Consider the following 12,190-nt stretch of genomic DNA (forward strand, 5'->3'; position numbering starts at 1 on the left):
CATTTGATTGTGTGAACCTCAACATCCTTTTAAATAAATTAGAATTCTATGGTGTCACGGGCAGTGTTGCAAAATGGTTCAAGTCAGACCTCGCTAACAGGAAACAAAGGGTGTCAGTGCAAGGGACTAGTGAATTAAGTCATCAGTCATCATCAGAATGGGAAGAAATTACATGTGGTGTCCCTCAAGAATCCATCTGATGGTCATTGCTTTTTCTTGTGTACATTAATGGTCTCTCATCAGTTACACTGCCAAAAGCAGAGTTTATTTTGTTTGCAGATGACACAAGTATTGCAATAAATAGTATGTTGAGTGTAGTCATAGAAAGATCTGCTAATGATATTTTCATGGATATTAATAAATGGTTTAAAGCCAACTCACTGACATTAAACTTTTAAAAGTCCCACTGTATGCAATTCAGAACCTGTAAGAGGTTTCCACCCAGCATATGGATAAAGTATGAAGAAGAGCAAATAGAAGAGGTTGACAATCTTAAATTCCTGGGATTACAACTTGATAATAAATTCAGTTGGGAGGAGCACACCACAGAACTGCAGAAACGCCTTAACAAATCTGTATTTTCAATTCAAGTGTTAGCTGACATAGGCGACATAAAAATGAAAAAGCTTGCATACTTTGCCTACTTTGATTCCATAATGTCATATGGTATAATATTCTGGGGTAACTCTTCAAGTCAAACAAAAGTTTTCAGAGTCCAAAAGTGTGTAATACGTATTATTTGTGGAGTAAATTCACGGACATCCTGTAGAAACCTCTTCAAAGAACTGGGTATATTAACTACTGCCTCTCAATATATTTACTCCTTAATGAAATTTGTCCTAAATAATATATCTCTTTTTTCCAACAAACAGCTCAATTCATACATACAATACCAGCAACAAAAATGATCTGCACAATGACTGAAAAGCACATACTTTAGTTCAAAAAGGGGTCCACTACTCATGAACACTCATCTTGAATAATTTGCCAGTGAACATAAAAAATTTAGTTACAAATAAAGATCAATTTAAAAGGAGCCTGAAAGACTTACTGGTGGCCAACTCCTTCTACTCCATTGACGATTTTTTAATAGAAACAAATGCTGTATTGTATATATTCATACTATTAGCATTATTATTTCAGCTTTAAAAAAAATTGACGTGTTCCACATCCACAAGGATCTCCTCAGCATGGATCTATAGAACAAAAAACTAATCTAATCTAACCTAATCTAATCTTGGTATGGTTGATGTATTATATTGGTAAAACAAAATTTGAGCTCTTCACTATAATAAACATTGATTAAGGTAAGTATATATTTTGTGAGTTTCTTGCATTCAGTTCACCACTATAAATGTGTCTCCTGTGAGACACATAAATGGAATTTATGACTGACATAGAAATCAGATGCACAACAAACAAATTATTTTAAACATGAAGTTTTTTTATGATCATATTGTTACTAACCAACCCTCTATCAGGCACCTGGTCACACAATTTCATAATTGCGAGACCTCGTTCCCTTTGTGTTCCTTGTGGGAATGTCAACAAGCGTCAAATGAAACAGCAGCATTCTATCACGTTAGCAAGTAATGCAGAAAGCAGGCATCAGTGCTTGGCACGAACTGGGGAGCTTGCATCAGCAGAAGCTTAGTAAAGTAATAGAACTGAGAAGAATCAAGACACCTTGTCACATGGAGTAAGAAGCCACATCCCCAGTTCAACAAGATGTACTGAATATTGTTGTGGACCAGTCTGTTGGTATAAAAAATGTGCTAAGCAAATAGGGCATGATATGAATAGCTGATACATTCGAATTAGGAAATCCTAGGTGGTCATTACAAGTGATGTTGGGTCAACACCAGCCAATATTTCACACTACAAATACTTTAGCATTGAGTTCAGAAGGGAGTTGGTCAGAAGGATTGATGGGGTACAGGATGTGTGTACTCAATTCCCTGACGTGGTATTAATGCTAGATATAAGTCTGTTGTAGATTTCCTTCTTATACTCAACACTGCCAATAGCTCCTGGAGAGATGTCTTCCTTTCCATAAGCGCCAGTCATGATTTCGGCATTGCTGACAACTTCCACCACAGATAAAAATGCCTGGGGGGGTCTTCCATGTCAACTTGGGCCAGGACACCAGCATTCCTGACACTTTAGTGAAGCCACGGGGTTGACCTGCACAGCAGGCCAGGGGTCACCACACTTCTTGACCACATGATAAACATCATTGCAGTTCAGAGAGCAGAGATGACCCACAGTTACAGGTGGGGATGGAGGACCTCCAAGGCCGGCGTGTGTAAGACTTCTGTGAGTGTGGAGGGTGGAGACGCAGCATCAACTTCCTGAATAGCTGCTGGGCGCTCATGGTGTACCTGGACAAGCAGCTACAGATGACTGCAGTAGCATAGCAAAGGAGAGATGTATTTGCAGAAATAAATGGTTAAAAGTCACTCTTCTTTTACTGTGCCCATCATCGTTCACAGGTTGTAACCACTTCCTCTTCCCAGAGGAGTCAGCAAGTGGCGAACTGGGAGAGTGCATCCTGGCACACTATCCATCTGCCACACCTTCCAATAGTCGCCATCTGCAGTATGAAAGAATTAATAGAAGAGACTATAAAATTCTCCAAGCTGACAATAAAAAATTTACATTCTTGTAAAGGGTTTTGAAGATGGTTTTATAATTATTGGAATTAGGAAGAAAGTTTAGCAATTAAGTACTCATCAACTTTGAGGTGATTAGAAATGGAATTAAAGCTAAGCTTGAGAAGAGTATAGAGGCAAATGGCTATGGCTTATCTGATGAAACCTTCAGCATGAAACCAAAGTGACTTATAAAAACTTTGGGAAACCTAAATCATGAATGTCATAGAGTGATTTCAAAGTCCTAACTGCTAATCCACCTCACTGAATACTTTAAGAGAATGGAAATGTAAAAATGAAACTCTGTCAAATGCCAACAATGCAATAATTTCTGGTTAAAATAATATTCAGTCATGTCATATAAGTCTGCCCCCGGTAGCTGAATGGTCAGCAAGACAGACTGTCAATCCTAAGGGCCCGGGTTCAATTCCCAGCTCGGTCAGAGATTTTCTCCGCTCAGGGACTGGGTGTTGTGTTGTCCTAATCATCATCATTTCATCCCCATCGACGCGCAAGTCATCGAAGTGGTGTCAAATCAAAAGACTAGCACAAGGCAAATGGTCTGCCCAACGGGAGGCCCTAGCCACACGACATTATTATGTCATAGAAATGCTTGAAAATATTAATATACAAAGAGATGAAATTGATTATCACATAAGTCTACTCTGAGTGAATCAAGCAGCAAGTTTATTTCTTTTCTATGCCATGGATGAAACACTGTTTATGAAAAAAGTGGCATGCAAAATGTTCTACAGCCTACCATTGTATAATAATTAATTCATATAATAATTAAACTGAATTTGTGTCAACTGGGATTAAGAAAGGCCACCCAACAAGTATATAAAATCTGCCAGGAAGTTTCAAGTATATAAAAGTTTAGAGAACACTTTGTCTCGCCAGTACACCTGTTCCCCAGTCATAATGTTATCACTGGAGGAAACTTTATAGTCCAACAACTGATTGGAATAATCACAGTTTTGTAAGTAGTGGATGTAATGAGACAGGCTGCAAAACAGTGTTAAATAGATTCTCTGAAAGCTACTTAGAACAGCTATTTTCAAGCTCCTTCATGATGGGAATATATGGTTCTAGTGGCTAAGAACAGAGCTGTCCACACTGAAACTGGTACCAATGACCATGGGGTAGTTGTAGCAACAATGATTGCTGAAGTACAAAGGGCACTGTGTTGGTGCACAAACATACACTGCCACCACGGTTGCAACATTCATATTTGATGCTGCCTGGGAGAATGTTATACCCGGGCACCTCCTTCACTCAATGGCACCACCACTGACAGACAAGTGTTCTAAGTGGCACACTGCCAGTGAGGGCTTGCCCTCTTGTGCTTCAGCCATGCTAGGTGAAGGCTGAACTCATCGACTTGGACAATTATATGTTTTTGCAGGACAAAAATTGCATCTGATTGGACTCTATCTGCACTAGTATTTTTCAGTTCATATTATTTCATGCTTGTGTAATTCCAGTGCTGAGCTCACCACTGTTATAAGTAATTGTGTGCTGTTGTTGTTAATGAAGAACTGTAGATACTACAGTTTATGGTGATGAGATTGTTCAGTTTCTGTATGTGTTCCATGAACATGATGGATTCGGCATTGGTTCAGTTTTTACAACAGCAGGCGCAGCAGCTTACTATTCAGGAACTGTGGTTTGAACAACAACAACAGCAGTTAGACTTGATCATCAGTTGGTTACCGATCCACAAAGTGCCATAGGCCCTCCACAGCTCCCACAATGCCATTGACCATTTTGCTCCAGACAGGGAAGTACATGACAAGGTTTTGCATTTAGTAGATCTAATAACATAAGAGCTTTTGGCTCTCACCCAGGCATCTGATTAATCTCGGATTGTAGCAGAACAGTTTGAGGACACCATGGATGTCACATCGGTGCATGTGTTTCCGCAGCAAAGGTGTTATTCACCAACACCATCATTATGCTCATCAGTTTTGCACCATTCACTGTCAGATGGAGTCTCTTCTGACACAGGTCCCACCTGTGTCCTGATTGTTTCTGTGCCCATGCCCATAGCCACTGCCCACACCAGCTGGTATGGTGCATGACTTGTCAATAAACAATGCCATGTGGCAGCTGTTTGCTGTAGCTGCCTGCACAACCAGTCTACAGTCATGGATGTAGAGGTTACAGAAGTCCATAATGTTACATCAGGAGCTCAGTGATCCCAGGAAGATTTATATTATGCTGTAGTGTGTGCTACATCCATATCACTTCCAGGTCAATACCAAAACCACTATGTCTCTTGTGATTCTGAAACCTATTACTGCTTGGGTTATCTCACCCTTTCCTCGACATACATCATTTGGACACTTACAACAATCAGCCCATTCCTGTTCATGGCCAGTTCACAATCAACATTGTGTATCAGCATGTCACAAGGGGATCAAATTTTTGGAAGTTAACAGTGCAAAGTCAGAAAATATTTTTGATCTTGTTGCATTTTAGTTTTGGAATTTGTGTTCAATGTTCTGTAAATCTTGTTTCCAACTGCATTCCATTCCACGCACTGGACGAGCTCTGCTACAAGTTTGGGTCTCTGTTTTCACCTGGACTGCATGCCGAAAAGGACTATGAGACTCACATCAGCCTTAAAACTACAGCCATTCCTAAGTTTTGTCATGCTCAGCATATCTCTTTTACTCTGTGACAGGCACTCAAGAACAAATTTGACAGACTGCAAGACCTGGAGATCATTGAATCAGTTCATTCTAGCCAGTGAGCTATGATTCTAGTGGTCAGTTTTAAGATTATGGGGATGCTTCATATGTGTGGGGATTTTAATTGCACCATTAATGACCAATTGATAGTCAGTTTCTACCCCATTCCATGCACTGATGAAATTCGAACAAATTGGTAAGTGATGAGCATTCATCAAAAATTGACTTGGCAGAGGCACACGTGCATTCATCTCAATTTCACATCTAAACAAATTATGGCTGTTAACACTCCCTTCAGGATGTATTGATATATGTGCCTGCCTTTCAGCATCGTGATCACCCCCACAATTTTTGACAGATTTTTTGAACAGTTAATGTAGTATCTATTTGTTGCACAAACTATCTTAATGACATTGTTGACACTGATGCTTCATAGCAAGAGGAGATTGCTAACCCTTGTATCCTGTTCTCCAAACAACAAGAGGCTGACCTAAGTATAATCTACAAAAGTTGAAGTTTTTTTAGATGGAAATCTAATATTTGGACCACCGTTTTTTTGAAGGGCAGTGTCAGAGCTACGGAACAGCATGTGGCAGCAATTTCCAATCTACCTCCACCCTGGAACCTATTTCTGGGCAATTTTTTTATTGTTATTCATAATTTCTCCCCAATACAGTGGATCTCATTCATCCACCCAACAACTTGCATAAAACAGTGTTCCTTGCCAGACTGTGACAGAGTATTTGCCAGCATCATGTCGCTACTCAAGTCATTGCTATACCTTGGTACTTTTATGCTCCTTTTCACAGACATGGCAAGGATGGGGCAGTCTTGGGTCAAAAATATGCATATGGTTTCAAACAGCTATCACATATGAATGCAAGGCATTGACAGCCACACAACATAATTACACTCAAATCGAAAAGGGGGCCACTGTGTTCTCAGTCCAAAAGTTTCCCCATCTTCCTCTACAGAAACAGATATCATCTCATCACCAATCACAAACTACTTGCAACATTATTAACTCCTTTTTCACACATCTCAAACAGGACTGAAGCATATCTGCAATGTCTGGCTCTGTTTTTGAGTGTGTATAACTATTAGATCCACTACAGATAAACAATGCAGTATGAAACTCGAGACACATTGTCACACTTGCCCAGGGGACCCAACCCAGTCTTCAACAAAGTTGATCATTTGCAGCAAATGGCTGATCGACTACCAGTAATTTCCCATTGCATAGTGCAGGCCATTCATCAACATCCTGTGCTCTATCATGTGGTTCAGTCTGTGTGTGGGATTGGCCTGAGTATTTGCCTGCCAAGGTTTCTGGTCACTCTGCAACTATTTTTTCCTCTGTCATTGGCTAGCAGTCATCAATGGTGCACTTTTCTTTAGCACCAACTCACACAATCACACCATTGTCCATGTGGCCTTGGGAGCTCACATACACACACTGTGATCACCGCGGCATCATCTGCATGGAAGTCCTTGCATAGCAATTTGTTTACTGGCCTGGCATTGGTTCAGAAATTGAGAAAGTTGTTCATGAATTTAAACAGTGTGCCGAAGAACTGACAGCACCACCACAGACTTATGCTCCATGGTCCACACCTGGTCAGCCATAGGAGAGCATCCACTTCCTTACCTTCTGTAATTCCATGTGGTTGATAACAGTAATGGACTGTCAAACTATCTATATGTCACAAGTTTTCACTCTACCATGGCAGAAACTGCTGTGTGGGGTATCACTGAGTTTTTCATGATCCAAGGGCTATCCTGGGCAACCATCTCTGATAATAGTCCACAGTTCAGTTCATCATTGTTTCAGACTTTTTACACCCACAATAATACTACCCATCTTTCTTCCACTCTGTTTTAACCACAGCTGATTGGTGAGGCAGAGTGTGTAGTGATTACATTTAAGACTCAATTAAAAAAGTGCTTTGTGCATTCGTCAGAAGACTCAGTGTTGCCTCCATTTCTAAGTACCTAAAGGACCACTTATTGATTGGCCACATCCAGCAGAAATCCTCCATAGCCATCACCCTGGATGCTGCTTCACCTGCTCTGCCCTGCACTGTGTTTGTATCCTTCACATAATGCTCCAGGTGATCCTGTCTGAGAATGCACTTTTGGTTGTTAGCCTAGACAGCCACCAGTGATGCTACATGCAATGCATGCTGCCAGAGAGATGCCCCTCTCCCACCATGAGAACCAGCTGCAACCTTGGTGGGGCCCTGAAACACCTCATGCGCAGCCACAACAACTGCTGGTGTGGAGCCAAAGTGCAGGGGCCGCCTGACCCCAGAGGCCTGGCACCATGGGTGTGCTTCCAGTTGATGTGCTGTTTGTGATAGCAATATAAAGATGCAGCTGCCTGCCATGCCAGGGACCCTACCAATGTCTGACTGTGCCTGTCTGGATGTCGATGGCAATGAGCAGTTCCTTCCCTATAGTCACAGCCTCCACTCTTTGCCAATGACAGCACATCTTTTGCATTGCCACTACCTGAGGTCTCATTCCAGCACCTGGCTCACCACTGTCTGGGCCACTTTTGGCTGTACACCCTACCAGGCCACAGACAGAGTCACACGAGATAGATTCACTGGAAAAAAAGACCACACAGCAGGGACTAATGAAACATACATATAAGATAAAGCAAAGGGCTGTAGTCATTGAGATGCTGTGAAGGATGCTCATATAGAGCTTCCAATGAAATTTTTGACTTGGTAAGGAGAATCTAGCATACTATCTTAGATGGAGAGTCACTGACACAAATAGACATCTGAGGGAAGTTCATTTGGACTTCTGTGGTTCATGCTGTATACAAATGACATCACAGTCTGTGTTAATAGTAATCTCAGACTTTCTGAGAGTGAGGCAATAAACTTTAAACAAGCACTATATAAAAGAGGCTACAAAACTATCTTGTGAAGTCTTGAAAAGTGGTGCCAGGACTGACACTTTGATTTAAATATTTAGAAATGTTATGTTGTGCATATCACAAAATGCTGGAAAGTAGTATCAGATGAATTCAATCTCAATAACTTGTGATTGGAATCAGTTAATTAATACAAATTCTTGTTGGGATATGAAATGGAAAAGTCATCAAGGGCAGTTGGTGATAAATCACATGTAAGAGTTTGGTTGACTGGTAAGATATTGGGAAAACAAGTTAGTCTACAAAGTGAATGATTACAAAACACCCTGGCATCCAAGCTTAGATAGAATGTTGCTCGAGAATGTAGGACCTCTATCAAATATGGAATGTATACAAAGAAGTACTTGTGAATGGTCACAGATTTGTTTGACTCACAGGAAAGTGTCACAGAAATACTATAAAACCTCAACTGGCAGATCTTTAAAGATTCCGTAGTTACCAAACTTTCTGCCAAAGAATACTTACAAAGTTTCAGAAACCAGTATCAACTGAAGAATCTAGGGACGTACTACAGCCCTCGAAATGTGTCCTCCAATAAGGACTATGAAGACAAGATTAGACTAATTACAGCATGTACACAGGCATTTAAACATTCTTTGCATGTTCCACATATGAGCAGAACACAGAACAGAAAGAGACACAAATGTTTGATACAGTATGAAGTTCAGTATCTCATGCACAGCATAGTCATTTAGAAACTGCACATAATAATTCAGATGTATCTGTATTTCACAACACAGTTTTAATGCATGATGAATTTTGTATTATTTTTAACATAATCATTTCTGTACTTGAGTTTGAGCCCTTTCAGATATATATATTTTGTGAGTTAATTACAGCTCTTAGGCCATTTCTCACAACCTCTGAAGCAAGCCTCTAGATCCTTGTATGAATCTTCTTTCAGATTTTTTCATTGCCTATCCTCCTCCAAGTGATTTTTCCATTCTGGACAGGATCTTCCTCTTTTCCTCTTGTGTAGAGATTGCCAACATAGTACTTTCTGGCCAGAGTTCATCTTCTCATGTAATCATATGCCCATACCATTTTAAACACCCTTTTTCTCTTCTTTGGTGATGGATGAGTGAGTTTCAATTCAATCCCTCATTTATTTATTTGGAAGTTAATATTTAACTCATAAATTAAATTGCATACTGTTAATGTCTGATGTTATTAAAACTCATGGAACAACAAGTACATGGAACACAATTCACCAAATTTACTTAAGCAGTAGCTTCTGAACATTATGTATCAAGTAAAGCAATTACCATATTATTTATTTAGGACAGTCTCAATAAGCATATTTAAGGTTATTTTGAAATTTAAATTAAGTTCTGGGACCATTTAGGGTGAGGTATCTTTCCACAAAAGAGGACAGCATTTACATTTTCTCACCTACTGAAAGACAAACAGGCACATCACATGTTTCCTTCTTGTAATCTGTTGCACCAGTTTTGCCAACATAGCACCAGGGTCCACTTCTACTAGAGTCAGGATTGCGACATAAATTACGTGCATCAGGGCCTAGTGCAGCTCCTGGAACTGATGGCCAGAAAAGGCATGGTTTACCACTGGAAGCACTGTATTGTCGTCCACCATAGCTTCCACTACTGCCAGTTGATGCTACACAGTCTGGGGGGAGAGCACTTGGGGGATCTGTGGAAAGAATTGTGTCATATGACAATTGCAGTTTATAAAGAGCCGCTAGCGACACTTAAATCTATAATACACTTGAAAAATGAAAACCATACAGAGCAATGAAGAAATATACAGGGTGTTTCAAAAATGACCGGTATATTTGAAACGGCAATACAAACTAAATGAGCAGCGATAGAAATACACCGTTTGTTGCTATATGCTTGGGACAACAGTACATTTTCAGGCACACAAACTTCCGAAATTACAGTAGTTACAATTGTCAACAACAGTCTGGGAAACTCTATAGTATGATATTTTCCACATATCCACCATGCGTAGCAATAATATGGTGTAGTCTCTGAATGAAACTACCCAAAACCTTTGACAATGTGTCTGGCGGAATGGCTTCACATGCAGATGAGATGTACTGCTTCAGCTGTTCAATTGTTTCTGGATTCTGGCGGTACACCTGGCCTTTCAAGTGTCCCCACAGAAAGAAGTCACAGGGGTTCATGTCTGGCGAATAGGGAGGCCAATCCACGCCGCCTCCTGTATGTTTTGGATAGTCCAAAGCAATCACACGACCATCGAAATATTCATTCAGAAAATTAAAGATGTCGGCCGTGCGATGTGGCCGGGCACCATCTTGCATAAACCACGAGGTGTTCGCAGTGTCGTCTAAGGCAGTTTGTACCGCCACAAATTCATGAAGAATGTCCAGATAGCATGATGCAGTAATCGTTTCGGATCTGAAAAATGGGCCAATGATTCCTTTGGAAGAAATGGCGGCCCAAACCAGTACTTTTTGAGGATGCAGGGACAATGGGACTGCAACATGGAGCTTTTCGGTTCCCCATATGCGCCAGTCCTGTTTATTGACAAAGCCGACCAGGTAAAAATAAGCTTCGTCAGTAAACCAAATGCTGCCCACATGCATATCGCCGTCATCAATCCTGTGCACTATATCGTTAGCGAATGTCTCTCATGCAGCAATGGTAGCGGCGCTGAGGGGTTGCCGCGTTTGAATTTTGTATGGATAGAGGTGTAAACTCTGGTGCATGAGACGATACGTGGACGTTGGCGTCATTTGGACCGCAGCTGCAACACGGCGAACGGAAACCCGAGGCCGCTGTTGGATCACCTGCTGCACTAGCTGCGCGTTGTCCTCTGTGGTTGCCATACGCGGTTGCCCTACCTTTCCAGCACGTTCATCCGTCACGTTCCCAGTCTGTTGAAATTTTTCAAAGATCCTTTATTGTATCGCTTTTCGGTCCTTTGGTTACATTAAAACTCCGTTGAAAACTTTGTCTTGTTGCAACAACACTGTGTTCTAGGCGGTGGAATTCCAACACTAGAAAAATCCTCTGTTCTAAGGAATAAACCATGTTGTCCACAGCACACTTGCACATTGTGAACAGCACACGCTTACAGCAGAAAGACGACGTACAGAATGGTGCACCCACAGACTGCGTTGTCTTCTATATCTTTCACATCACTTGCAGCGCCATCTGTTGTTGAAAATTGTAACTACTGTAATTTCGAAAGTTTGTCCGCCTGAAAATATACTGTTGTCCCAAGCATATAGCAACAAACGGTGTATTTCTATCAGTGCTCGTTTAGTTTTTATTGCCGTTTCAAATATACCGGTCATTTTCTAAACACCCTGTATGATTCACTTGTGAGAGTGTAGCTGTGAACTGTGAGTAGCTTCAACGTAACTGCATTTCAAAGTTTTAAGAAATTACATAAAGAACAAATGATATGAGGATGCTTTTATGCTACAAGTGTCAAAATAAAGAAATATGCTGGCTGAAGCTAAAAAGGAAACAAGAGTTACAAAATAAAGCAGGACAATAATGAATCTTTCATATTTTCATACATCAATAATAAACAACATCAGATCAGCACATATGGAAGTTGGTGGAATGACAACCACAAAACCCATCTGTCACCTTGTAAAGGTCATGTTAACTCAACTGCTGAATAGAACTTGCAGGTCAGTTGACAGCCAGCTACCCAGCTCTCACAATGAATTACCAAACATTGTATACCAGAAGTAACACGCTATATCCTTTTGTTAATTGTTCTGTGAAACACAGTGGTAGGGATCAAGGTGCTTGTTTCCAACACATGTCATTTGGATTCCTCCTCCAAACTCCATTATTTCCAAATGAAATAGAAATTGACACTCCAATGTGTCAGTTTCTTGTGTCTTGAATAATGATTTGCATCACATTTCAGGTACTAAAATACTGCATCATTATGTG

The 12,190-nt window shown here is 40.6% G+C and overlaps 1 protein-coding gene across 1 annotated transcript in view; it reads right to left on the minus strand.

Annotated features, from left to right (window-relative positions):
• LOC126278785 (uncharacterized) overlaps window positions 1-12,190 on the minus strand; it is a 268,939-nt gene that overhangs the window by 105,402 nt on the left and 151,347 nt on the right. The window contains exon 11 of the mRNA XM_049979062.1: window positions 9,681-9,941. Within this exon, the coding sequence (XP_049835019.1) occupies window positions 9,681-9,941 (261 nt within the window). The remainder of the gene's footprint in view (window positions 1-9,680; window positions 9,942-12,190) is intronic.

The sequence above is a fragment of the Schistocerca gregaria genome, chromosome 6, assembly GCF_023897955.1.
Source record: "Schistocerca gregaria isolate iqSchGreg1 chromosome 6, iqSchGreg1.2, whole genome shotgun sequence".
NCBI classification, from domain to species: Eukaryota; Metazoa; Arthropoda; class Insecta; order Orthoptera; family Acrididae; genus Schistocerca; species Schistocerca gregaria.